Genomic DNA, 27,953 nt, shown 5'->3' with positions numbered 1-27,953 from the left:
AGGAGATGGCTGGATAGATTGGGGTCTGGAGCCCATGGCCAGTGGAATGAATTTAGGAAGCTAGCCGGGCTGATAAATGGCAACACGTGACCACCAGATGACCATCAAAGGAGATCCCATTGGAGGAGGTCGGTCTTTAGCCAGCCCCTGGCCCCTACATTTCAGAGATTGGTCAATACTACTTGTTTTGGAATCCAGCTCCGATGGGCCCTCCCATGACCTGACCTTTGTACTCTCTGTAATTGCCCTGATCTCAGTCGGGCTATCACAGCAGTGTTTAAAGTCCACCTCACAGGGGAGCACCTCAGCTGAATGCTTTAAATAATCCCCGTTGGAAGCTTTTTGAGTACCACCCAGGCTGGTCCCTGGCACCTGGGCTTCCCAGCAGGCCAGCTGGGGTCTAGGGAGAGGACTTGTCTTCACGATGAAGTTCCTTATCGGCGCCTTCTTCCTGTGGCTCAGTCTAAGGGGCTGTGTGGCCCAGAGTGACGCGGACTCTGAAGCTGGGGAATCCTACTCTGACTGGGGGCTTCGGCACATCCGGGGCAGCTTTGAATCGGTCAACAGCTATTTTGACTCCTTTCTTGAGCTGCTAGGAGGGAAGAATGGAGTTTGCCAGTACAGATGCAGATACGGTGAGTCCTGGGTCTTTCTGTGTCATTCTCCACTCCGGCTACGGGGCTTGGGGGCTACTTGCTCCCGGTGGGAAGAAACTTGGCCCACAATTCCCATCTGTCGTGGTCCTCCCCGCCCCCAACTCCCTCCCTTCACCGTCTCCATAGCTGCCAAAGAGCCTTTATGCCTTTTCTTTTGGTTTCTTCAGGTTGGTTGGGGTGGGGCGGGGCTTTTGAATGAAGGAGACTGGAGATGTCAGAGGCGCAGAGGGAAATCTGGGGTAAGGAATTAAGTAGAGGGAGGGCAGAGGATGCCACTGGAAGACCTAGGACGAGTGAGGAGGGTGAAATCAAGAAGAGATGAATATGCCTGCACATCTGGAGACAATACCCCAAGCAGCTGCCCAGCTGACGAAACATCCTCCCAAGGAGCGGGCTACTTGCCGTCTTTCTCTATTTGAAATATTTCACTCTGTCTTTGCTCCCACTTGCTGTCAAGGAGTGGATGGAATGCGAGACTCCTGGAATCAGGGTGATTGGGATTCCAATCCTGTCTCTGGCTTAGTAGGTCTATGGTCAAGGGCTAGGTATTTCTTTAGACCTCAGGCAACTCTTCAAGTCACAGATGGATTGCATTTACCTTTATGGAGGGAGTTGTCACATGTGGAGTTCCTATATTCATGAAATCACAGATCCTTGATGCATTGACTGGTGCTTTTCCTGAGTTATTTGTGGTTGAAAGAAGCCATGGAAACACCACTGGTATGGAGGATGGGTACCTTCTGACGTCTGAGCCTGAGCCACTTAATGCCTAGATGACCAGGGGCAAGTCAATTAATGTTAGTGGGACACACACACATGTGTATATGTGTGTGTATTTCTTGGTATCTATCTATCCATTCATCCATCTACTTATCCATCCATCTATCTATCTATCTATCTATCTATCTATCCATTTCTCTATTCATCCATCCATCTATCCATCCATCCATTTATCCATCCATCTATCTATATCTATCTGTCTGTCTGTCTATCATCTATCTATCTATCTATCTATCTATCTATGTACCTCATTGTCTGTGTTAAGAGGTTGAGGAGGATGAGCCAGGCCATCCTGTGTGAGGTGGCCATCTAAGGTAGTGACTCAGTGGTACCATATCCTCAAGGGATAATATGGCACCCCAGTTGGGGGCCATCCTGGAAGTTGTGCTCTAAGTGCATTTGGGCACACCAATGTTAATGTCTTCTATCATATACATGCTCCTTTGACATTTTATGGCCCCTGTTAAAATGCGCAAAATACCTTTTATTTATACATGATCTCATTTGAACCTCACAGCAACAAAGATGAGTACAATAGTGATTATCCTTATTTTACATATAAGGAAATGGCATCTCAGAGAATTAGAATGGCTTGCCCAGGGCAACACAGGTAGTAAATGTCCTATAAGGGATTTGAACTCAGATCTTCCTCATCCCTGGTCTAGCATTTTATTCACTATCGGGCTGCATCCAGTCCTAATTTCATGGGATTAGAGGGTGGAGACTGGTAGTGAAAGAAACCTCTGAAACATACACACTACGACACATATACCTTAGCCTAAGAAAAGGACCCCAAATTGGCTCAGACCAGTGTGCTAGAAATGTCCAAAGACACTCTAATTTTTTTTTTTTAATTTCTGAGTCAAGGACTTCCTACAGGTCACCATAGACAATGATGGCTGACATGACAGGGACAGAGAAAAATATTCTGTGTAAACAATACTTCTTTCACTGCTTGGGGATGGAAGAAGGAAGCTGTCCCTTCTCCCTTAATTGTGTTAAGGTTCCATAAGGAATATAAACTTATCTATGTAAGGCTAATGAGAGGCTGTGTTAGGATATTGGTTAACTCAACTTGGAGTCTGGAAGACCTAGATTCGAGTTCTGCTACTGATCCTTAGTAGCTTTTACTATGGTGGATTCTGTACACCAAAGAAATTATAGATCTCAAACTCCTGTGGTAAGAATTCATGCCTGGGCCATTCAGTTTTGACTAAAGGAAAAAAGTCTGGGGTTTTTGGTTGTTTTTTTTTTTTGTTTTTTTTGGGGGGGTGGCTGTGGAAGAGAAGAAGAATAAACAGTAAGCATTGTCATTGGACCATTTTATGTCAATTTGGATTATTTCTGGGTAGGAGTGAGGCAATGTGGTATAATGGATAGGATACTAGACTGGGAGTGAGGAAAGGGATCTGGATTCGAATCCCAGCCTAGAAATTTGCTAGCAATACAACCCCCAGCAAATCACTTCACTTAAATCTGTAAACTGGGGATGATAATAATATTTATCATAGAGAAGAAGAAAGGAGATAAAATCTGCAGTGCCCTTTGTAAACCCTGCACTAGGTAAAGTATCAACTGTTACTAGGAATAAGGATTGTTCATTTCTGTTCACCTGAATCACCACAGGTACTGCCTCCCCAGGCAAACTAAGAGATAAGACTCTCTTTCTTTAAGGTGCTCCTTGGGGAGGCAGATCCTAGGATAGGAGAATTGCGGGACTTTTCTAGGAAAACAAGGCTGCTCCTCCTTTTCTCCCCCCAACAAATAGCTGTAAAAGGCCCCAGCTCAGCAACCTTCAGAGTGTCAAAGCTCCCCTACACAGTAGGGTTGAGATTAGTGATAAGAGTGAACTAGAATGAAGGTAAACAAGACACCTACTTCACAAGCAGGAACCTTTCCAAGGAGAGGAAAGAGGTACCTGGGGGGAAGTTTAGAATCTGGTGATTTCTGGGAAAAGAGGGACCTGAGGACCTGGGGGGGGGGATGATCTCAACTTGTTTGGAGCATTTTCTGAAACCATAATGGGAAACAAACTCCGAATATCCAAAAGCCTCTCCTTTGTCAGGCCTCCTGTGTCTTTAGCAATCAGCTAGGACTTCTTTCCATCTCAGTTTGCTTTGCTAATCCATCCATGAATGTTTCTAAGGCAGAGTATTCTCCCTTGAAAAAGTGACCAGATAAAGCAGCTTAGAATCAAATACTCCCAAACAGAACAGAATTTAATGGAGTTTTTACATTTTTAAAAAAAGTTTTATTAATATCTTTGCTTTTTAAAATAGTTTATTCTTTTTATTTTTATACAACAAATATATATATTTTAAATGGATCTGTCCATGGATCAGTGGATTGAGAGCCAGGTCTAGAGATGGTAAGTTTTGAGCTCAAATCTAGCCTTTGAAACTTCCTACCAGAGTGACTCTGGGCAAGTCACGTAATCCCAATTGCCTAGCCCTTCCTGCTCTTCTGCTTTGGAACTAATATTTACTATTGATTCTAAGATGGAAGGTAAGGGTTTAAAAAAAAAGAAAGAAAGAAATCTGTCCATGATACTACCTCCCAACTTCATTAAGCAAATTTAATACAAAGAAGCAAATAAACATGAAGGACAAGATCCTAGAAAAATAACTGCACATACCAGCAAAACAAATTCCTACATTGGTCATATTTAAACGTGTATGTCTCTTTCTGAATTTTAAGTTCTTTCCCTCCTTGTAAAGTTGAGTGGAATGTCTCATCCTCATATCTGGATTAATGATTTGTCATGATAATAAATCGACATTCTAAAGCCTTTCAAAGGTGCTTTTCTCTCCAGTGTTATCATTATATAAATTGTTCTCTTGTTTCTTCTCTCTTGCTCTGCATCGGTTCATAATAGTCTTCCAGTTTCCTCAGAAATTGTCTCATTGAGTTCTTAAAAATAAATTTTAGGTGATAGCTTTCGTTTTTACGTCACATCCATTTCATTAATGTGGGCTCCCCCTCCAAAGAGGCAGGTGACAACTTTTCCCCATTTTAGTACAAGTTCTTCAACAGTTGTTGTGGCTAAAGGATCTCATCACTTGGTGGCCAGCCTTGTAGTGATTCCATTCAGTTCAGTGCCACAAGCATTTAATAAATGTCTCCTCTATGCCAGGCATTGTGCTAGATGGGGGGAGATAAAGGCAGAGAGAAAACATATCACAACCTCAAGGAGATCACATTCTCCTGGGGATGAACTAGAGCATTTGTTGGGTGGAAGAAGAGGACTGACACCTGCTGGAATCAGGAAGGGCCTTTTGAAGGAGATGGCTTTGAGCTTAGCCCCTGAGAGCTGGGTTTCTAAGAGACTGTGTTGAAGGGACAGCTTGTGTTGTAGTAGGGGAGATGGGGGATAAATATTGCACTGGAGGAACAGCAAAGAGGCCAACTTGATTGCAGTGAATTTTGGTTACAGGGGTGAAGAGCCTCTGCCAGTAGAGTGAGGCATTATCTCCAGTTGATGGAATAGATCATTCCTGGAAACTTTCCATCTTGGTAGGACCTGGAAGAACTCTTTGCTGTTCTAACCATTGAGGACCCAAGATCATTTCTACACTATGAGAAGACATTGAGCTTCCAGGGAGTCTTCCATGTTCATACCACCCAGGATTCTATGAAATCATCTTTTTCATCAAATCTTATGGTACAATAATATTTCATTCTATTCATTTTCCCCAGTTTGTTCAGTGATTTCCCACTTAATGAGTGCTTTCTTCTATCTTAATTCTTTTCCTTTCCTTTTTTGTTTTAATTGCCACTCCTTTGTTAATTCCCACAATCAAGAAGTTAATTTTGCTTGTGACTACCCCCTCTCTCTTAATGCCTTGTCCTCATGGCTTCTTATTTCTAAACCTGACTCTATGTGTGTTTGACCCTCCTTTGACCATTTCAGATAAACATAAAACCCCTCCCCTCCTTCTTTCCTCAGCATTCAGACATTCTACTTCTTGTAAACACAAGTTGTAAGAAATATTACATTTCATTCCCTCTTTTCTCCTTTCAGTATTAGTGAATCCCTCCTTTTATCCTTTCTTCTCTTTCTCCACTATAGAAGAAAACGAATTCATCTCTAAGCCTTTTGTTATTGTTGATATATTTTTGTATCATTCCTTTCAATTGCTTAAATAAATGTATCTTTCCAGGTTTCTCTTAATTCTTGTGTTTGTAATTCAAAGCTTTTGTTTTTTAATCAGAAATTCTCAGAATCTTCTTTTGCAGTAAAAGTTTATTTTTCCCAATAGGTATATTCTCAGCTTTGCAGGTTGTAAGCTTATATCTTTTGCCTTTTGGGATATTGTATTCCAATATCTCTTCTGGTTTTAAGTAGAAGCTGCTATGTCTTGTGTGACTCTGACTGTGGTCATTCGGTATTGGACTTTCTGGATGCTTGGAAACCTTTTTTTTTTTTTAATTTTGACATGAGAGCTCTGGTTTTTGGTTATGACATTTTGGGGACTTTTCCTTTGAATTCCTTTCAGAAAATGAATCAGTGTGTGAAGAGTAAATCAAATTTTATTTTGTCTATCAATCAGCAACTTTTAAATTAATTAATCAAAAACTTTAGCACCCCTACTTAATACTAAGCAAGAGAATTCAGAGTCATTAGAGTAAGCTCACACCTCCCAAGGCCAACTCAAGTTCCTTGGACAGGAAGTTCAGGACTTTTTATAGTTCTTTTTCCATGTCCCTTCCTCCACTTTACAGGAACCAATCGCAATCTTTCAATTTGCCTAGCACTGCCCAAGGGGGATCTCACTCTGGTCCATTCAGACTCTAACATTGATCTCTACCTCCTAGAATTAGGCTCCACTGACTTTAAAATTCAGGGAGCTGGGTCTTTAGGGCTCTCAATGAAGTCTAAGGACAGAGAACTAGGGGATCTTGGATCCCCTGAATGTGTGCACTGTCTTAATATGAGCATTGTCTTGTCACTCTGGTTGCTTCTATTCCTTGGGACTACTAACCTCCATCCCCATCCTATAGAATATAGACCATCCTGAAGCTTTTTGGCCACTCTTGGACTTTTTCAGGGGAGTCCTTCACTCTCTCTGTCTCTGGATACAGAGTGTCCCAGGCTATAGTTGTCTTTCATCTGCCTCTGGTCCCTTGGAGTCTGTGGACTTGCTTGCCTGTGCTGGCTCTTGTTCTGCTGACCATGACCCTGCCTCTTGTCTATAACTTCTAAAAGACTTTTTGTGCAGTTCTGGGGTGGAAGCAGTCACTTCCTCTAATTTCTCATTGGATTTCTTGATCATTATTCATCCTGGAGCAAATTTCAGGTTTTTGCAGGAGTAGATTTGTGAAAGCTGGCCAGTCTGCCTCTGTTGAGGTGGCCATCTTGGCCAAAAGTCTTTGGTCATCATAATTTCATAGCTTTCAATTTTAAGTTGTTTTGTTGTTGGTTCTTCCCATTTACATTGTTGTAGTCATTGAGTATATTGTTTCCCTGATTTCTTTTACTTTCTTTGGTATGATATATCTCCTTATTCTTCTCTGTATCCATCACCTTCGTTTTTTCTTACAGCATAATAATATCCTATTACATTCACATGTATGTCACAGTTTACTCAATCTATTAAAAAAAACCCAAACCCTTACCTTCCATCTTAGAATCAATACTGTATATTGTTTCTAAGGCAGAAGAGTGGTAACAGATTGGCAATTGAGGTTAAGTGACTTGCCTAGGGTCATGCAGCTAAGAAGTGTCTGGGACCAGATTTGAATCCAGGACTTCCTGTTTCCAGGTCTGGCTGTTTAGCTACTAAGTCATTTACCTGCCTCCTCCTCAGTCTATTATTAATTGGGTTCAGTTACAGGAAAAACATTTATTTTGGAAAATTAAGTAGTCAGAGGACCTGAGTTCCAATCATGGTTGCCATTTACTTAATCTGTGAGACTGTGGTCAACTCACATGGACTTTAGAACTCAGTTTCCTCAGTTGTAGAATGAAGAGCTGGATTCCATGAGCTAAGGTACTTTCCATTTTTCTATCTGTGTAGTCTCCATGATCACTTATTAGCTATCACTTGTCAGAAAGCAAAAACTATGGAACTCACCTTTCCCTTTCTCTGACAGGCTTAGCTATCAGAAAGTCAAATTGGTTGCTGAAATGTCATAATCTGATCAACCTCTGTCTCTGGAAATATCTACTTCTTCTGCTTTCTTCCTCTGGCCTCTGGCCTGATTTTATCTTTTCAGTGTCTTATCTTAAAGACATTCAAATATTCAATTTAACCTACAATTTACTCCAACTCTTTTTGGAAATAATATCCAATAAGCTTCTTAAATAAACTGACCACTTCAAAACAACTAGAGAGAAACTCAGACATGCAATGTAGGGTGGCCAAGGGTCTTTGGGAGGGAAGAACTGACATAGGCAGACACTGTAATTATTTAAATAAATGGCACCAGGTAGGAACTGGAAAATTAACAACTGCCCCTTGCCCTGGTAATAAACCCCAGTCGTCCTTGACAGTGACTGAGTAGAGAGGTATGCGGAGAGAAGGATAGGAGATAATAATAATAACTCACCTGGTTATCAGGCTTTAAAGTTTATAGAGCAATGTCACCCAGAATTTTCTGTTCTTGTTAAACGCCTGGAGATATTTCTTGATACTGGCTCAAGGGAAGCTGGGTCAGTGTCTTTCACCTACAAGGTTTGCCTTTCTCTCCTCTGAATTTCTGCTGTCTCCCCCAATTTCTCCCCTACCCTGTTCTCTCTGAAACACCTCCTAGACTTTATTTGATATTTCTAAGGTTTTTTCCTTTTCTTTTCTGCTGCTAACATAGAGGCAGTGTTGCCTAATAGACAGACACTGAATTGGAATTGATGAAGACTGGACTCAGCCTCCATGGGCATGGGGTAGGTGGGACAGGTTAAAAAATAGCAGAGTTTAGAATCAGGGAACCGGAATTCAAATACTGGCCCTGGACTTGCTACCTATATAGCTTTGGATGAGTCGTGTAACCCCTCTGAGTCTCAGTTTCCTCATCTGGCCCTCACTGGACACAGACTGATTCGGAGATGGGCTGCAATCTATGTCATTGGAAGGACTTGCCAATAAACTTCCTTTTGTTAAACTGCTCTTTGAACTCACAGATTTTTCCTGTATTTGTGTTTTAGGAACTCAAAGATGAGGTTAAGAAACAAATATACAGACACAAGGAGAGAAATCTTTACGACATTCCGAACTCTTTCTCTTCTACAAAATGACCAATGTGGGAAAATATTTGCAATGATTGCCCATGTGAAATCTAGATCTGATGGCTTACCATGTCAAGGAGTGAGCAGGGAAGGGAGGGAGAGAACTTGGAACTCAAAACTAAAAACAAAGAATGTTAAAATCGTTTTTACGTGTAACTGGGGGAAATATTAGTATTCATTTTAGTTATAATAATGGTCTTTAATAGAGGTAGGAAGATTAATCTGGGAAGTCCCAGTTTCTGGGACTTCCACTGAACTACAGATTTCAGGGTTGGGGAAAATATTATTTTGTAAAAAAAAGAGAAATTCAGAACTCTTAAAAAGTAAATGCTGACTTGTGCCACACAAATGGAGCTGATACAGTGGAAAGAGCATTCAAATCCTGGATTTGAAGTTAAAGATTGTATATTCGTATCTCCAGCTCTATTACTTTGCTCCTGTGTGAGACCTTGAACAAGTCACTTATTGGGCCTCATCATTTCTAAAATGGGGAGCTAGATGATTGCTAAGGTTCTTTTCAATTGAACATTGAGGTGTTCCTACTGCTTCTCCTTCCTTCAATGACATTTTTTCCCCATTTAAATCTCAGCCCCTTCCAAGCATTCGTTCTTTCCGTTCCTAGAACTTGGGGGGCCTTGATTTCCTGTTTCCTTTTGCTAAAAAGGCAGATGGAAGTCTCTGTTTTGTTCCCCACCACCACCACCACCACACTACTCACCACCTCCCTTCTTGCACAGCTAGTGCTAGTGACCAAGCTGGGGGAATGGGAACAATTCCCTATGAGATTATTTCCAGTTTGTCCTGTACCGTCTTGTTTGTACATCATGATTTCCATGTTGCTTTTGTCATTAGAATGTGAGCGCCTTGAGGGCAGGGACTGTGTTTGTTTGTTTTTAATTTCCTGCCTTTCTGTGTATCTTCAGTGCTTAGCACTGAGCCTGGCACATAGTAGGCACTTAATGAGAGGCTCTTTAACTGGAGCATGAACAGGTAATGGAGGGACATCATGCCATTCAGATTGCTCCAGGAAGCTCAGAGGTAGACCCCCACTTCTTTCTCTACTTCAGAATTCTCCTGTTTCTCTGAAAAAAAAAAAGCCTCTTAGGTCAAGTGGGCAAGCAGGAAGGCAGGCAATGAGCATTTAAGAGTTTACAATATAGTAAGTACTATCCAAAGCACTGGGGATTAAATAACTGTTTACAATGTATCATATTGGAATTGGTGCAAAGCACTGGGGATTAGAAAAAATAGGTCCCTGCCCTCAGGGAGCTCACATTCTAAGAGAGGAGACATTAAGTAGAAACCATGTTTCTACAGTTTTAGTCTGATATCAGGCAGGCTTACATTTTCATATATAAATAATTTTTTAAATTTAATTTTAAAAATTAAAAAATTAAATTAATTTATTTAAATAAGTTTAAATAAATCATATAATTAATTAAATTTAATTTTAAAAATTAAAATTAAATTTATTAAAATAAAATTAAATGAATTACATAATAAATTAATTAAATTTAATTAAAAATTAAAATAAAAATATTTAAATATTAATATGTAAGTTATTCTTTTCTTTTCTATTATTTAGGTAGAATATGCCTATTTTCAGTTATTCTATAGTAAGTCCACCACTGACATTCTTCCATTTTGAAGAGTAGAGGGAGGGGGAACAAGTAAATAACTTTCTTGCAACAACCCTACAAGGTAGGTGCTATTATTACCCTCATTTTTACAGATGACATAGCTGGACAGTGTCTGGTACATAAAAGGTCCTTAATGTCTGAGAAGCACTGACTAAGACACAGAGGGGTTTAGTGACTTTCCCAGCATCAAACAGCTTATATTTGTACAAGTTCCTTTTGCTAAATTATCCAGTAAAAAATGGGAGATTATCTCAGGGGGAATCACTAGCAGTAGCAGAGACCAGGGAAGACTTCATTCCCTGACAGTGAAATGGACCACGCTGAGGTCTAGGAGTTGTTCTTCTGGGCTCTACTCCTGGGTCTATGTCTGCTTTACTACATAAACAATACTTTCTCCTTATGAATTCCCAACTCTCTAGTCATAAAACCAAACCAATGAGAAGGCCAAGGAGCTCTGCCCCACAGAATCCACTCAGAGAAGAATCATAAATATTAAGGGCAGTGTTGCTGGAGAAAGAATTTGAGAGCTCTGCATCCTGCCCTGGGAGTTGTGTGACTGGTGTAGGGAGAGATTGAGATGAGAAGGAATCAGATTAATTCAAAGATTGTTGAGATGATCTAGGGGAGATGGGCTGAGGGTTTGAACCCAGATGGAGACTGGGGGAATGGAGAGAAAGATCCTGAAAAGGGAGAAAGCAGATTTGGCTGCTGGGTGAGGGAGAACGAGGACTCTGGGATTGAAGACGCTGGAAGGATGGTGATTCTTTTGCTAGAAATAGAAAATTTTGGAAGAAGGGAGAGTTTAGGGGGAAAGACAATCTAAGGTGTCTCTGGAACATCTGGTTTGAAATGTTTAATAGACAAGTAGGGATGCAAGATTGAAGTTCCAGGGAGGCGTTGGGGCAGGAGGTCGCAGCCTAGAGATAATGATCACAGCTGTGGGAGTTGATGAGGTTACTGAGAGACAGTATGGAGGGAGGAGAAAAGAGGGCCCAGAACAGACCCTTAGGGAGCATCTACTCTTCACTGGGGGAATGATTTTTTTGACAAACAAGCAAAGAAGACGGAGGAGCATTCAGGCAAATGAGAGGCAAATCAGTCAAGAGAAGGCTGGCAAAAATGCAGAGAGGAAAGAGTATCCAGGGGGAGAAGTGGGCTCAAAAAAGTCAAGCAAAAAAGAAGTCATAAGATTGGACAATTAAGAGATCCACTGCCTATGTGGAGGAACTAGAAACCTTCAGTGTAGAACCCTTTGGGGAGAATGGAAGGTACGGTGTGATGGGAGCACAGAGGCAGGATAAAGAGCAGCAGCCAGGGAAGGAAGAAATGGAAGTCATCCCCACAAGAAGCCCGTTTTTCCTCCTCCACTTACACATTCTCAGGTGTCAAAAGTGAAATGAAAGAAAGGACCAGTTGGGTGACTCTGAGGATTGAGAACCAGCCCTAGAAACAGGAGGCCCTGGGTTCAATTTAGTCTAAGGTACTTCCTAGCTATGTGACCCTGGGTAAGTCACTTTAACCCCATTGCCTACCCCTTACTGCTCTTCTACCTTGGAATCAATACTTAGTATTGATTCTAAGATGAACAGTAAGGTTTTCTTGTTGTTGTTTGTTTGTTTGTTTTTCAAGCCCTTACCTTCCTTCTTGGAGTCAATACTGTGTATTGGCTCCAAGGCAGAAGAGTGGTAAGGGCTAGGCAATGGGGGTCAAGTGACTTGCCCAGGGTCACACAGCTAGGAAGTGTCTGAGGTCAGATTTGAACCTAGGACCTCCCATCTCTAGGCCTGGCTCTCAATCCACTGAGCCACCCAGCCACCCCCTGTTTTTTTGTTTTTTTTTTTTAAGGAAGGGGAAGGAAGAAAATTCTAGCACCTGCAAACTGAAAACTCCATTAAAAGAGAACTGGATGGAAATGTTTATACTGGTTGTAGTATACTTGGAACTTTGGGTAGAATTTAACTTAATAATAATAATAGTTAGCATTTACATAGCATTTTGAGTTTTACAAAATGCTTTAACTATGTTAACTCATTTGATTTTCACAAGAACTCTGTTGTTAGATGCTGTTGTTATGTTTATTTTTGCAAATGAGGAAACTGAGACTTAGAGAGGTTAAGTTACTTTCCCAGAGTCACACAGCTAGAAAGTGTCTGAGGCAGGACTCAAACTCAAGTCTTCCTGACTTGATCAGCCACCTAACTGCCTCTTTGACTGAACCTGACATTTGACTGATGTAGAAGTCAGGATTCGTAAAGAAACCAAGGACACCAGCACTCCAACAAAAGCTACTTATTTATTAAAGCTTTGATTCCCAGATTTGGGGTGGAAGATGCCCTTGCCTTCATTAGGTCAGATGATCTTTTCCTAAAAATCTTTCTGGAAATTACAAATGAAAAGAGGAAAGCAGCCTCTTTAGCGCAACAGAAAAAATCTGCTAGGAAAAGAAGGAGAATTAAAGTTGCCATAAAAAGGGTGACCCAGACCCCGAGAATCTTGGCTGGTGTGAATGTTGGTATCCTTGGTTTCTTGTTTTTCAAAACATTAAGATGGCAAGAACAGCCACCTGCCACATCATCCTTGGACGTCCTCCATCCCAGGGTACGGTAACTTTTGAGCTGTGGCATGCTGGGCAGCAGGTTGATTCTAATTTCAAAAGTGGGGACTTTTTGTCCCTGAAAAAATGTGAATTTGGAGATGTACCTTGTAAAGGGGAAGCAACAGTGAGTGCCCCACAAAGAGATATTTATTTGTAATTAGCCAGAGTTCTCTTTGCCATTTCTCATCCAGAACAAAAGGAAAACTTTGGGATATTATGCAGACTTTGATATTATAAATAAATAATATTGAAGCAATTAATTTATCTTCTATTCTTGAGCCATAATATGCCTATATTCACTTATGCTATACTAAGTCCACAATTGGGATTCTTAAATTTTGAAGGGGAGGGAGATGGGAAGAAGCATTTATGAAGTGCTTGCTATGTGCCAGGCACAAAGGATTTTTCCCTTTTTCTTTTCCCTTTTTTAAAGTAATATTTTATTTCTTTTCTCCCAGCTACATATAGAAACAATTTTCAACATTCGTTTTCCACCATTTTGGGTTCCAAATTCTCTCTCCCTCTCTCCTCTCGGCTCTCCCTGAGACAGTGAGCAATTTGATATAGGTTATATATTCAGGCACTAAGCATTTTACAAATTTTGTCTCATTTGAGCTTCACAAAAACCATGGGATGCAGGTGCTATTACAGTTCTTGCTTTATAACTGAGGAAACTGAGGTCAAAGTTAAGTGACTTGGCCAGGGTCAAACAGCTAGCAAGTGTGTGGATTTGATCTGGTCTCCCCAGCTTTCTGTCTACTGTGCTACCTAGCTGTGGTCAAGGAAACTAACCTTATTAAAGGACAGTTTGGATAAAATGAGTACATTCCTTGGATTGCAGTCAAGCTATTTCCAGAAACTTTTTCTTTTCTTTTAAACTGTTACTTTCCATCTTAGAATCAATATTGTGTATAGGTTCCAAAGCAGAAGAGAGATAAGGGCTAGGCAATGGGGACTTGCCTAGGGTCGCACAGCTAGGAAGTATTTCAGGTCAAATTTGAACCCAAGACCTCCCATCTCTCCACCTGGCTCTCAGTCTACTTGCCCCTGATAATTATTCTATTAGTAAGTGATCCTTCCTTAATACCAAGAAGGATAGATGCCTACCTACATTTAGGCAATGGTGATGGCTCATTTATTCAGTGTTTTATTAACTTGTACCATACATAGTACAGGAGACTCAAGAGATATTCATTCCTGTTTGTAAAATGAAGAAAAAAATTAGCTATCGAAATCTTTGAGGAAAATGTTTTAGGCAGTTTTCAAATTCATTTTTCTTTTTCTTTTTTCTTTTTCTCTTTATTTTCTTTCAATAGCAAATTTACACACGATTTTTCCAAATTTAGGATTCCTGTTGTCTCCCTTCCTTCTTTCCTCCCTCTCCCAGAGCTGACAGTGTTATAAGGATTTGAGCACATGAGGTGGGTCTGCAGGGAGATGCAGATGCAGAGAAAAGACACAGCTCAAAAGCCCAGTTAACTGTCTCACACTTTTCTCCACCATTCTAGAGTCTTTTCTCTGTATCTGCATCTCCCTGCAGACCCACCTCATGTGCTCAAATCCTTATAACCACAAGCAACTCATTCTAGGTTTTACATGTATTAGCGTGCAAGTCAGATGCATTTAAAAAATAACTAGTGCAGGGTGAGGAGGGAAGGAGGGAGGGAGACAGCTCAGATCTTAAAATGTAACCAAAAAACTTAATTGCATTTAATTTCCAAAATAAAAATACTCCCAATGTTGGCTATTTTAGTCAAGCAACAAAAATTAAACAGAAAAAAGAAATAATTGGTGACTTTGGAAAGAGCAGATGAGTGAGATTGATAAAGTTGGAAACCAGAAAGAGGGAATTGTGAATTGGCTGAGAAGAGACAGAGGTAGCAAGTGTAGACAATTTTTTCAAGGAGTTGAATTGAGAAATGGAGGAGCAAGGGACTGACTGCTTGAAGGGATGATAAAGTCTAGTGAAGATTTTTTTTTTAAAGGATGAGGGAGAGAGTGTTGTTTGAAGACATTAGGGAAAGAATAGTTAGGGAAATAGGTATTTGCTGTTGGGGATTTGAATACAGAAGTGAGACAGTTCCTGTCCTCAAAGAACTTACATTCTTTTTTTTTTTAATTTGGAAATTTAATTAAATTAATTAATTTAGAATATTTTTCCATGCTTACAAGATTCATGTTCTTTCCCTCCCCTCCCCCACCCCCTGACACACAATTCCACTGGGTTTTACATGTGCCATTGATCAAGACCTATTTCTATATTATTAATATTTGCACTAGGGTGATCATTTAGAGTCTATGTCCCCAATCATATCCCCATTGAACCATGTGATCAAGCAGTCGTTTTTCTTCTGTGTTTCTGTTCCCACAGTTCTTTCTCTGAATGTGGATAGCATCTTTCTCCTAAGTCCCTCAGAATTGTCCTGGATCATTGCATTGTTGCTAGTAGAGAAGTCCATTACATTCAATTGTGCCACAGTGTATCAGTCTCTGTGTACAATGTTCTCCTGGTTCTGTTCCTTTCACTCTGCATCAATTCCTGGAGGCTGTTCCAGTTCACATGGAATCCCTCCAGTTCATCATTCCTTTCAGCACAATAGTATTCCATCACCAACATATACCACAATTTGTTCAGCCATTCCCCAATTGAAGGGCATCCCCTCATTTTCCAATTTTTTACCACCACAAAGAGCGCAGCTATGAATATTCTTGTACAAGTCTTTTTCCTTAGGATCTCTTTGGGGTACAAACCCAGCAGTGCTATGGCTGGATCAAAGGGCAGCCAGTCTTTTATCACCCTTTGGGCATAGTTCCAAATTGCCCTCCAGAATGGTTGGATCAATTCACAACCCCACCAGCAGTGCATTAATGTCCCAATTTTGGCACATCCCCTTCAACATTTATTTTCCTTTACTGTTGTATTGGCTAATCTGCTAGGTGTGAGGTGATACCTCAGAGTTGTTTTGATTTGCATTTCTTTAATTATAAGAGATTTAGAAAGCCTTTTCATGTGCTTATTGAAAGTTTTGATTTCTTTATCTGAAAACTGCCTATTCATGTCCCTTGCCCATTTATCAATTGGTGCATAGCTTGATTTTTTTGTATAATTGATTTAAGGAGCTTAAATTCTAAGTGAGAACATTTGATATATTCCCACAGAATTAAAAACAAGATCTATACAAAATAAGTACAGACTGATATGGGTTGGGAGAGAAGGATACATCTGGGGAAATCCAAATGCTTAGAGTAGAAATGAGAAGAAAGTAAAAAACTGTGTGAGAACTCATATTTCTTCAGCACACTCAAATTTACACATTACTTTACTTTCGACACTCCTGAGAGACAAGGAGAGAGGCTCATTTTACAATAAGGAGGCAAACGTTTAAAGAAACTGAGTGACTTGCCCTAAATCACACACGTCCTGTTGTTTGGAGGGGGCTGCAAACCTAGGTCCTCTTGACTCTGGATCCAAGACTCAGTTCTCTGGGTTGTTAAAATTCTGTGTAAGAAACAGATGACATTTCCTCCAAAGGATGAAAAGGCCCAAAGGAAACAATAGGGAGAAATAGATCTTTTTATATTTATAAAACATTTTTGAAAGTCCAAAGGAAACCTGTTATAATGACTTTGACAGAACAATGTTGCTTTCTTCAGAATTTGCAGAAAAAGTACTGACAAAGAAGCAAACACAAATGAAAGTCCTTTTGGTGCCTGCTTGATGTCAGATTTCACCCGTCTTTCCGCTTCCATTGATTTTCCAAATCTCATTGTATTCTTGGGATCAAAGGCATGTTCTTGCCTCAAAGACATGGCAGAAAGTGTTGATTAATACATGTTGGAAAAATGTATGATATGATGTATGCCCAGGATCCGAGACCCACATTGAGCCAAGGGAAGCTATGCATAATTGTGTCAATAATGATAGTAATAGTGCCTGAAATTTATAAAGGGCTATTGAATTTACAAAGCTTTTTGGAAACATGAGCTCATCTGATCTCATTCTAATTTTTAAGCTCTTATTTTCTTCCTTGAGTTTTTGTGTTTCCTTCCTGAACACTCATGGGGTCATAGATTTAGATATAGAAGGGAATTTAGCAGGAATCTGGCTCAACCCTCCCATTTTACATTTGAGGAAACTGAAGTCTTGATAAGTTAGGTAATTTTTCTGAAGTCACACAGGTAATGATTCCAAATACTCTTCCTTTGACTTTGACATTCTTTCTTTCTTTGATTCTTAGTAAGTTCTTAATAAATTACCAACATATTTATTTAAATATAATTGGATACTGACAAGAGAAATTTACAAAAACACAGGAAGTCTTGTGTAAACCAATTTGGAATGAAGAAAGCAGAGCCAGAAGAATATGTGCCATGACTACAATAATATAAATGCAAACATTATTAAAAGGCATTAAAATAAAGATTAAATGCAACGACCAATTTTGGTTCCAGAGCATAGATGAGAAGAATACATTTTTTTTTACCTCTTTGTAGAGAGGTGGTGGATTTTGGGTTCAGAATGTTATATACATTTTCAGATTTGGTTGCTAGTGTTATAAGTTTTGTTTAAGTGATTTTTATTTTTGTTGGCCAAGTTTAGGGTAGGAAGGGTTCCAGGAAATGTTTGTAATGCAAAGCCCATGTCATAAATAAAACACTAAAAATAAATAAACAAAATCACATTGGGCATTGTCGTGTTTGATGAATGCTTTGAGATGATATACTTTTTTCCTGATTCTTTTCTCTCTTCTTGCCAGGAAAGGCACCAATGCCCAGGCCTGGTTACAAGCCACAGGAGCCCAATGGCTGCAGCTCTTACTTCTTGGGACTCAAGGTACCAGACAGTGTATGTATTGCTAACACTTTATTTTCTACCTAGTATGATTTTACTAATCAAGAGGATGAATCAAACAGTGAACCTTGGGGAAATCTTGGGAAAATGCTTACCAATAAAATCACAATCACTTTTTTTTTTGCAGTAGAAAAAGGTTGTTTTCTGTTACTTTGTTTTCCCTCAAAGTACTGATGCCTTTTCTATTGAAAAATTTCATTTAATTAATTAATTTAGAATATTTTCCCATGGTTCCATGATTTGTGTTCTTTTCCTCCCCTCTTCTCTCATAGCCAATAAGCAATTTCACTGGGTTTTACATGTATCATTGGTCAAGACCTATTTCCATATCATTAATAACTGATACCTTTTGTACAAAGCCCTTGTTCAGAGTCAAATGTTTGAAAACTGGATTGTCTCCATCTCAAATGCAAGGGTTTTCACTAGAGCTCACAGAATTGCAGAAAAGAAAGTTGCAAAGAACCTCAGTCTCAATATTCTAACCCATCCCCTCTGGAACACGCCCAGGTTGTCACTGATCCTTCTATTGAAAACGACCAATGATATGGCAACTAGGTGGTACAGTGGTTAGAGTTCTTGGTCTGAAGTCAGGTAGATGAATCTTCCTGAGTTCAAATCTGGCCTCCAAGACATTTGCTAGTTATTTGACCCTGGGCAAATCACTTAACCCTGTTTGCCTCAGTTTCCTCATCTGTAAAATGAGCTGTAAAAAGAAATGGCAAACTACCCTAATATCATTGCCAAGAAAACCTCACACGAGGCCACAAAGAATTGGGCATGGCTGAAAAATGACTGAACAACAGTAATGATGAGGCACTCACTACCAGCCCATTCCATTTTTAGAAAGCTCTAGTTGTTAGTCACTTGGCATCAAGACTGTTCCCAACCCTTGCTGTCCCCTTTTCTGTCCCTTTAGTCAAGTAGAACGAATCTAATCCATCTTCCACATGATGACCCATCAGATTGTTGAAAAGGACTTTCTCCCTTTCCACCCCTTCATCCTCCAAATGTTCCTTTCTTGATGCTAAATATCCCTTATCTTTCACTTCAATATATTATTATCCTCCAAAAATAATCAGCAGACTAGAGACGGGAGGTCCTGGGTTCAAATCTGGCCTTAGACACTTCCCAGCTGTGTCACCCTGGGCAAGTCACTTAACTCCCATTGCCTAGCCCTTACTACTTTTCTGCCTTGGAGTCAATTTGACTCCAAGACAGAAGGTAAGGGTTTAAAAAAAATCAAGCACAAGACTATCTATTCATCATTACTAAATTTCATTTTGCTTAATTTGGTCCAGTGTTCTAGCCTATTGAGATTTTAGATCTGGGTCCCCATGTCCAAGGTGTTAGTTCTCTTTGTCTCTGTCTCCATTTCTTTCTCTCTGTCTTTCTTTCCCCCAACCTCTTTCTCTCTCTGTCTCCTAGATTTGTGTTATCTGCATATTTGATAAGCATCCCTCTGTGATCTTATCCAAGCCATTGCTATTAGTCCCAACTCTATCGCTAACTAGCTATGGGACTCCAGGCATGTCATTTAATGTCTCTGGCCTCAGTTTCCTCGTCTACAAAATGAGAAAATGTACTGGGTGATATCTTGGGTCCTTCCCATTCTAAATTTATGATTCTAGGAAAGTCACACATGAACGAAACTATGAATCAACCCAGTGCTACAAAGACTCAGGCCTTTGTTGACTTCCTCGCTAAACTGCCTTTTAAATGAACGTTTGACTTAAACAGTCTTTTGTAGCTCTTATTATTTTATTGAAGGACTCACTGAGGAAGTTGTGCAGTAGCTTCTCCATTCATCATTGTCCTTTACAACTAGGTACTCTCTGTTCCCTCTCCTAATCTGTCCATTGTGTGCATGGCACCACTGCCTTCCTGCTTCTCCTCCTACATTGAATTGCTTGCTCAGTTTTGCAGTTCTCTCTTGAAAAAAATATTATCTCTTGAATTTGCCATTTATTTTCAATTTACATCTCTTTCCTCAATTGAATCTCTCACAACCCTGTGAGGGGAAATCTAGAGATTTGTTATTCCCATTTTACAGCTTAGGAAAGTAAGGCTTAGAGGAGTTAAGTGATTTGTTCATACAATTAGCATAGGGAGTGGAATTTGAACCCAATTTCTTCTTGATACCTGGTCCAGGACTCTCTCTAGTGTACTGGCTTCTTAGTCTCTCTGACTCAATCACTCATATATGCAATTTTTAGAATAACCTTCCATAGATGCCATTTTTAAAATTTCCCTCCTTTGTTCCCTGGATTTCTATTGCATTAAGTTTAAGCCCTAAGCTTTCGTGACCACCTGGACATTTGCCTTCCCCACCTACATACCAGTCTTGATTTTTGTACTGCTTCTTTGTTTCAGGTCTCAGATAGATCACTGCTCCTCACACACGACTTGCTCATTCTCACATTTGCACATGTGATTTATTACACTTATAATTATCTTTAATTCCCAATCAGGCAGTGAGGTGGCACAGTCGATAGAGTGCCAGGCCTGGTTTCAGGAAGACCTGATTTCAAATCTACCCTCAGACACTTACTAGCTGTTTGGCTCAGTTGCTCCATCTTGTAAAATAAAGTGGAGAAGGAAATGGAATACCACGTCAGTATCTTTGCCAAGAAAATCCCAAATGGGGTCACAGAGAATCAGATATGACCAAAAACAAGTGAACAATGAATAACCATTTCCCAATATGTCCCTCAGCGTCTTCAAAATCTTCTACCAGGAAGCTCTCCCATTCGATGCTGCATTTTGAGCTGGAATAATTTGTTCCTGTTAACAGTTTACCTGATAAATGAATTCATTATTTCCCCACTTGTAATATTGTAATCCCCTTGAGGGCAGGAGATCCTTCTGTATCTCTCCACCATCCAGCATGTAAAGCATTGAATACGGGTCTCTAAATTCAATAAATTTGAACATGTTGACCAAAAAAAGGTGAAATGAGTTTCTTGGGATCATGTAGTAGTGAGTGAGTAGGACTCAGCATTCCCATCTGCGTAAAGTTTACCACCAGTGCAGGGGGCTTCTGGTTCAGTCATTTCAGCCCTATCCCACTCTTCATGACCCTATTTGGGGTTTTCTTGGCAAAGATACTGGAGTGCTTTGCCATTTCCTTCTCCAGCTCATTTTACAGATGAAGAAATGGAGGCAAACAGGGTTAAGTGATTTGCTGGTAAGTGTCTGAGGCCAGGTTTGAACTCAAGTCTTGCAGCAGGCTGCAGGGCTGGCAATCTATCTACTCCACCACCTAGCTGCCCCCATGAGTCTTCTATATGGATCTAAATGAACAGTCGTAGCAGTGTCTGACTTTGGAAGGATGTCATTCCTAAGGAATTTGGGGAACAGGACTGCCTTGACCTTTACCTCCAAGAACTCTTGCTGGAATCTGAATATAAGATACTTTTCCTGCTCTTCTCTCTCAGATGGACTTGGGGATCCCAGCAATGACCAAGTGCTGCAACCAGCTGGACTCCTGCTATGACACCTGTGGTGCAAACAAATACCGCTGTGATGCAAAATTCCGTTGGTGCCTCCATTCCATTTGCGCAGACCTCAAACGCAGCCTGGGCTTTGTCTCCAAGGTAGCAGGTAACAACTCGCCTTATATGTAAGCACGCAGGTGGCTCTTGCCTTCCCTTGGGGTGGTGGCCTGAACTGCCTTTTACCATTGGATGCAACAGGAAAAGGACTGGCAAAACATGTGGAATATTGTGACTGCTGCAAGAAAGAATGGGCAATACTTGATACTATCTCAGGAAAGTCCATCTACCCACAAGTTTTTGGTGCCAACCCTAGGATTAATAATAACAGCCAACACTTTTTAAGGTTTACAAAACATTTTTACATATGTTGCCTCTTTGATCCTCACAACAACCCTGTGAAGTAGGCATTATTTTAATTTCCATTTTACATATCTGGCAACTGAGGCTGAGAGATGTTAAATGACTTGCCAGAGTCAAACAGCTATTAAGTATCTGAGGAGGATTTGAACTCAGGTCTTTCTAACCCCAAGTCCAACATGCTAGTCTCTACACCATTTGTTATCTGTCTCTTTGTGATCCTTTTTGAGATTTTCTTGTCAAAGATACTGGAGTGCTGTGCGATGTCCTTCTCCATATGAGGGAACTAAGGCAAGCAGGATTACATAGCTAGTAAGTGTCTGAGGCTGAATTTGAACTCAGATCTTCCTGTTTCTAGCCTTGGTGCTATGTCTACTGTGTGGCCTAATTTCCCCCACTTTACCAGGAAGATATCTAATGAAAGGGATCACATTTAATTCATTCTAGAGAAGTTAAATTATCTCCTCTTTAAAAATCTCCAAGGATGAATTAAATTCTACAACTGACCTTGGCCATCAGAGTTATATCTAAGAATATTTTCACCTGGGGCAAAAAAAAAAACGTTGGGAGAGGACTGTTGGGATGCAGCGGGAAAGCACAGCATAAAGTATAGTCTTGCTTTGAGTATAGAAGAAGGGAAAATCTGGGTCTTATCCCCATAGAGGTTGGGAGAAAGGAAATCCCCAAGAGAAAGGGTGGTTCTATGTTGGAAGAGGACTTTGAGGAAATGTGCAGGGATGAAGATTGTTACTGCAAGAAAGAAGCATGCTTCCACTCACATGTTAGCATGTTGGGTCAAAGTCTGGCCAGTTAAGGCTCTGCTGATCATGCTTTCTGCTGTTCTAATTTATAACAGAAATTCTCTCTTAGAGATCTTTATTCCCCCTTCTGTTTTCAGTGGAAATTGAGAAAGCTGGTCGTGGTCTTCTTTGTGTAAGAGCCTTCCAAATTCATTCCTGTTGAAAAGTCTTTGGTTGGGGATTCCAATTGGGCAATGGCTGAGTGAATTACGGTATAGGAATACGATGGAGAGGATGGCTTTCGTGAAACCTGGGAAAATTTGTTTGAACTGGTGCAGAATGAAATGAGCAGAACCAGGACAATGATTTATACAGTAACAGAAAATTGTAAAGATAATCAGGATGAAAAGATTTAGGAACTCTGATCAACCCAATGAATGGCCATAATTCCAAAAGAATCACGATGATATCTTGTGCCCATCTCTTGACAGAGAAGTGAAAGACTCCGAGGATAGACTGAAACACATTTTCTTCTCTTTCTTTTTCTAGTTTTTGTTTTGATATGGCTAATGTGGAAGTTGGTTTTGTATGATTCTATATGTTTTCAATGGATTTTATTTTTCTTGTCTTCTTATGGATGGAGGAAGAGAGGAAGGAAAGGAGAGCATTTGGAATTCAGAATAAAATGAAGTTGAATTTTTTAAGAAGTCCTCAGTTGCTGTTCCCTTTCTGGGGAAAGTTTTCTGGTGTCTTAGAGGTTTTTCTTTTTGTCCCTGGGCTTCTGAAGCCAAGGATGTATTTCCAGCTATTAGCACCATATATTTTAAAGGATAAAATTACAGTCCTCAACAGGTCAAGCAATTGGCCTCAGTTTACAGAGAAAGGGAGTATCAGAGAGTGGCTTGGGACTTGTCCGTGTGTCTGTTTAGAGTATAATGAATCCTCAAAATAAATGTGTAAGAGTCTAAAGGTATGGACTGTTAATCTGAAGAAAAAAAATAGGCCCTGGGGAAGGGAGTATCTGTTCTTCTATGTCTACTTTAATAGTTTCGATAGCAGATGAGAAAGTACTAGCTACTAACCCCACACCAGGTCAAGACATTTCGTGCCTCCAGTAATTGGTTTGTCTACCATTCATCCACGACTTGAAGAGAGAAAACTAAAATAAACAGGACAGCTCTTGACCTGGTTGTACCCCTGTGTCTCTCTATTAGGAAGTATAAAACATATTGCAGGGAATAAACTCGAAGTTACTGAGATTCTTTAGATTTCCCACTTTAGTGTGGGGAAATGTTTGTTGTAAGTGAAATTACTGCTCAAGGGACTGTTGTGATGGGGAAGATTGCAGGGGATGAAGGGATAAAGCATTTATTTGGCACCCACTAAGTATGGGGCACAAATGAGTTCAAATCCAGTCTCAGACTCTTACTAGCTGTATGACCCTGGGCAAGTCACTTAACTCTGTTTGCCTCAGTTTCTTTATCTGTAAAGTGAACTGGAAAAAGAAATGGCAAACTGCCAGAGTGTGTTTACCAAGAAAACCTTTAATGGGGTCATGAAGATTCAGACACAACTAAAACAATGGAACAACAACAACAAATGGGTGAGATGAATGTGTGCTAAACACTTTTATTAATATGACCTCATTTGATAGGATTGCTTATCAGTTCACCTGAAAGATCTGGGGGCTTCGGTGGACTGCAAATTCAATAGGAACTACCAGGGCAACATAGAAGCTAAAAATAAGCAAATTGTCTTCACAACTGCATGTTAAAGAGGTAGTATCAAGGCCTGGATTTCAATTCTATTTCAGACACTTAAAAGGGCTGGACGACCTTCATTTGTAGATGAGGAGGTTGGATTTGATGACCTCTCAGGCCCCTTTCAGCTCCAAATCTACAATCCTATAAATAGGGAGGTGGTGGTCCTGCTACGTCCTACCCTGGTTAGACCATATCAAGAGGACTGTGTTTGGGTGCAAACATTCTACTTGAATAAAAAGATAGATAAGAGAAAGAGTATCCAAAGGAAGTCTAGAGGATACTGATGGATATGTTTTTTTAAAATTCTTACCTTCCGTCTTGGAATCAATACTAAGTATCGGTTCTAAGGCAGAAGAGCAGTAAAGGCTAGGCAATGGGGGTTAGGTGACTTGCCCAGGGTCACACAGCCAGGAACTGAGACAAAGTTTGAACCCAGGACCTCCCATGTCTAGGTTTGGTTCTCAATCCACTGAGCTACTTAGCTGCCCCCATAACTGATGGATATTGAAGTCATGTCTTACAAAGGGCAGTTGAAGGAAGTAAGTGGGTTAGCTTGGAAGAGAGAACACTTAAGAAGAACATATTAGCTACCAAAGCTTAGGCTTGTTCTGTCCAGAAGATGGAAAGGTGCAGAACCACAGAATTAAGCTCCAGGTAAAGGAAGATCATCCTAACAATTATCTGACTCAAGCACTTTGGGAGGCAGGCAGTAAAGGGTGGGCTTGAATCAGAGGTGCAGTGGAACCAGCATGAATCAGCTTCCAAGTTGTTGTTGCTGTTCAGTTGTGTTGACTCTATGTTAACCCCATTTGAGGTTTTCTTGGCAAAGATGCTAGAGTAGTTTGTCATTTCCTTTTCCAACTCATTTTACAGATGAGGAAACTGAGGCAAACAGGGTTAAGTGACTTCCCCAGGGTTACACAACTATTAAATGTCTACGGCCAGATCTGAACTCAGAAAGATGAGTCTTCTTAACTTCAGGCACACACTCTATCCACTTTGCCACCTAGCTGCACCAAGAAAAGTTCATTAAATTTCCAGTGTGAGCATTTACACCTCCGAAATTGACAATCACTACAAATCACGGCTTGATTTATTGTTTTGTTGATTGTTTAGATTTAAGAAAGTGAGAGAAAATGTTAATAATATAGATTAGGCTTAAAAACACACCTTGTGTACATTTCCACCCCTATTCTTCTAGCATAAAAGACTACTTTTCAGGTAAAATGGACCGAGGAGTCTGGCTTAGGTGTGGGTTAGGTTGGGTTTCTTCTACCTCAGAAATTTTGTGGTTCTGGGCCCCCAGGGACATATAAGGACTGTTTCTTGGGGGTGGTAGGTAGACTCTAGCTTCTTTGCACAATTCAATGAATGGATCTCAAAGTTAAGTGGATGCCCCTGCAAGGACATATTTCCTTCCTTGTTTCTAGCCACTCCTGGCTTCCTTCCAGTCTCAGCTGAAGTCCCATTTTTAGCAAGAAATCTTCCCTTCCCTCTTAATACAAGTGGCTTCTCCTTGTTGATTATCTCACATTTATCTTGCCTGCATCTTGTTTGTATCTAGTTATTGCCATGTTGTGCCTCCATTAGACTATAAGCTCCTTGAGGGCAGGAGGCTCTTTTTTTTAAACCTTTTTTTGTGGTTGTTATTATCCTTAGCAAAGTGCCTGGCATATAGCAGGTTCTTCATTAATGCAAGCTGACTGACTTTTTCACCATTTAGGTTGGTGGCATTGGACCAAAACTCTGGTGGGCAGCATGTCATCGCTTAAATTATGCCATGCTCTAGCACTTATTACTCTATGCCTTGGGCCAGCCCAGGACTCAATCTCACACTGTCTTATCTCCATTTTTTTGAATAGCTTGTGATTCAATTGCCGACACGATATTCAATACCGTATGGACCTTGGGCTGCCGGCCATTCATGAACAGTCAGAGGGCAGCCTGCGTCTGTGCTGAAGAGGAGAGGGAAGAGTTATGATGCAGAACTGGCTTCCCCCTGCCCTCCAATGAGACCACATCTGCCTGCATCCCTCCCTCCGAGGGGACAGAGAAAACACAAGATAGTTCTTCCTCCTTCCTTGTAACAGGCTACCTACCACAGGAGGGAGAGCACTATGTTACAATTGGCAAAGTGAGGCATGACTTTCAGGGACACCTGCCTGATAGTGAGCAAGAGGGGGATTGGAAGGCTCTTCCCTATTTTTGGTACCTCTATATCCCACTGTTGTAAGGTTTCGGAATCCCCCCGCCTGGGAAAACTTCACAGCAGAGAAAATACAACGCAAACTCTGAGAGTTCTGCAATTGATGCTCATCTTCACCTTGAACTTTGGGCAAATCTGAACCCTTGTGAGGGGGGTGATGGCTTTAGTTGTCCCTTTCTAGACACAATAAAGTGAATTTTTTAAAAACTTTGAAAAACTTTGAGTCATCACCATTTAACTGATTCTAGTATCAGATCAGAAAGATCATGGAATCCACTTGGTAAGTTTGCCTGGAGTTCACCATCATCTGCATCTGGGCTGAGGAAGAGAAGGATGTAGGTAGGTCTGGATACGTCTTCCCCTGTTTATAGTAAAATATAGCAGGTGGAGCCATTAACCTGAGGGAGTAGAAAGACTGCTGGATTTGGTGTCAGAAAATCTGGTTGGAGTCCTAGCCAGGACTTGTTTTATTTTGGGAAAGTCTCCTAACTTGTGGTTCTTTACCTACAAAAGGATGAGGGAGATGGGATGGATGATTTCTAAGGTCTCTTGTAGGGCAAGCTAGATGGTATAGGTGGTGCAGTAGATAAGACATGGGGTCTAGAGTCAGGGAGACTCGAGTTCAAATCCAGCCTCTGACTTACTCATTGTGTGACCCTGTGCAAGCCACTTAATCTCTGTTTATCTCATCTGTAAAATGAAGATAATAATAGCACCTGCTTCCCAGGATTGTTGTGAGGATCAAATGAGATAATAAATATAAAGTGCTTAACACAGTGCCAGGCACCTAGTAAGCACTATATAAATGTTAACTATTATTATTATTAGTGCAACTCTAACTCTATGGTTCCACAGTCCCTTATAGTTTTGTATTTCTCCCTGATACCTTTTGCTTTCTTTCATTTCCCAAAGCTAGTTGGGATTTACACACATAAGAGAAGAGTACACTGATTTCCAATCCTAAAGTAGAGAATTAAACTCAAGATTGTACCTTCTTGAGGGCAGTGAGGATCCTGAATGATGGATATCTAAATAATTTTCTATCTTTAAAATTTTTTATTTTTAAAATTTTCATTAACTTGTTCAATGAGGAATTATTACACATTAGGTACTCTGTGCAAGGCTACATACTATATACTCTAGGGCCATGTTGGTGAACCTATGGCACATGTGCCAGAGGGAGCTGCTCCCATCCTCCTTTCCACCACATCTGAGGACATTTTTCACATTATTCACCCCTCTGCCCAGCAGTGCAGTAGGAATACTTCTTCCCAACCCTATCTGGGGTAAGGTGGTGGCTCACAGTGCAATGTGAGGGTTGTAGTTTGGGCCCTCAGTCTCTAAAAGGTTCAACATCACTGCTCTAGGGCAATGGTATTGAACATGCCATGCAGACCACGGTACTCTCATGTTCTGCCTGAATCAAATTAAAGTGTAATTGGGAAATTTAACAAAATAAAGTGCAATTTGCAATTAAATATAGACAATATTACATTTTAAAATAAGTCAACATGTGGCCTACAGAGATCCTAATCTATGGGTTAGTGGCCACCATTACTATTTGAGTTTGACATCGCTGTACTAGGGAAAAAGAAGTATTGATGTCAATACCCTCAAGAAGCTACAATCTTGAATTTAATTTTCTGT

At 40.4% G+C, this 27,953-nt stretch overlaps 1 protein-coding gene across 2 annotated transcripts; it reads left to right on the top strand.

The window, feature by feature from the left end:
- Positions 1 to 26,513, top strand: PLA2G12B (phospholipase A2 group XIIB). 2 transcript variants are annotated; one of them, XM_007478363.2, is made up of 4 exons: positions 1 to 635; positions 17,652 to 17,728; positions 21,181 to 21,346; positions 25,963 to 26,513. In XM_007478363.2, exons 1-4 carry the CDS (start codon positions 425 to 427, stop codon positions 26,079 to 26,081), a joined length of 573 nt encoding a protein of 190 aa, XP_007478425.1. In that variant the 5' UTR covers positions 1 to 424; the 3' UTR covers positions 26,082 to 26,513. The 2 variants fall into 2 exon arrangements, with proteins under 2 accessions (XP_007478425.1, XP_001362427.1); XM_001362390.5 differs by having other exon boundaries at positions 2 to 635; positions 17,652 to 17,740.
- The last annotated feature ends 1,440 nt before the right edge of the window (positions 26,514 to 27,953 follow it).

Source organism: Monodelphis domestica, chromosome 1 (genome assembly GCF_027887165.1).
Source record: "Monodelphis domestica isolate mMonDom1 chromosome 1, mMonDom1.pri, whole genome shotgun sequence".
NCBI lineage: Eukaryota > Metazoa > Chordata > Mammalia > Didelphimorphia > Didelphidae > Monodelphis > Monodelphis domestica.
The sequence above is the reverse complement of the archived record's forward strand: the minus strand, read 5'-3'. Positions and strand labels throughout refer to the sequence as shown.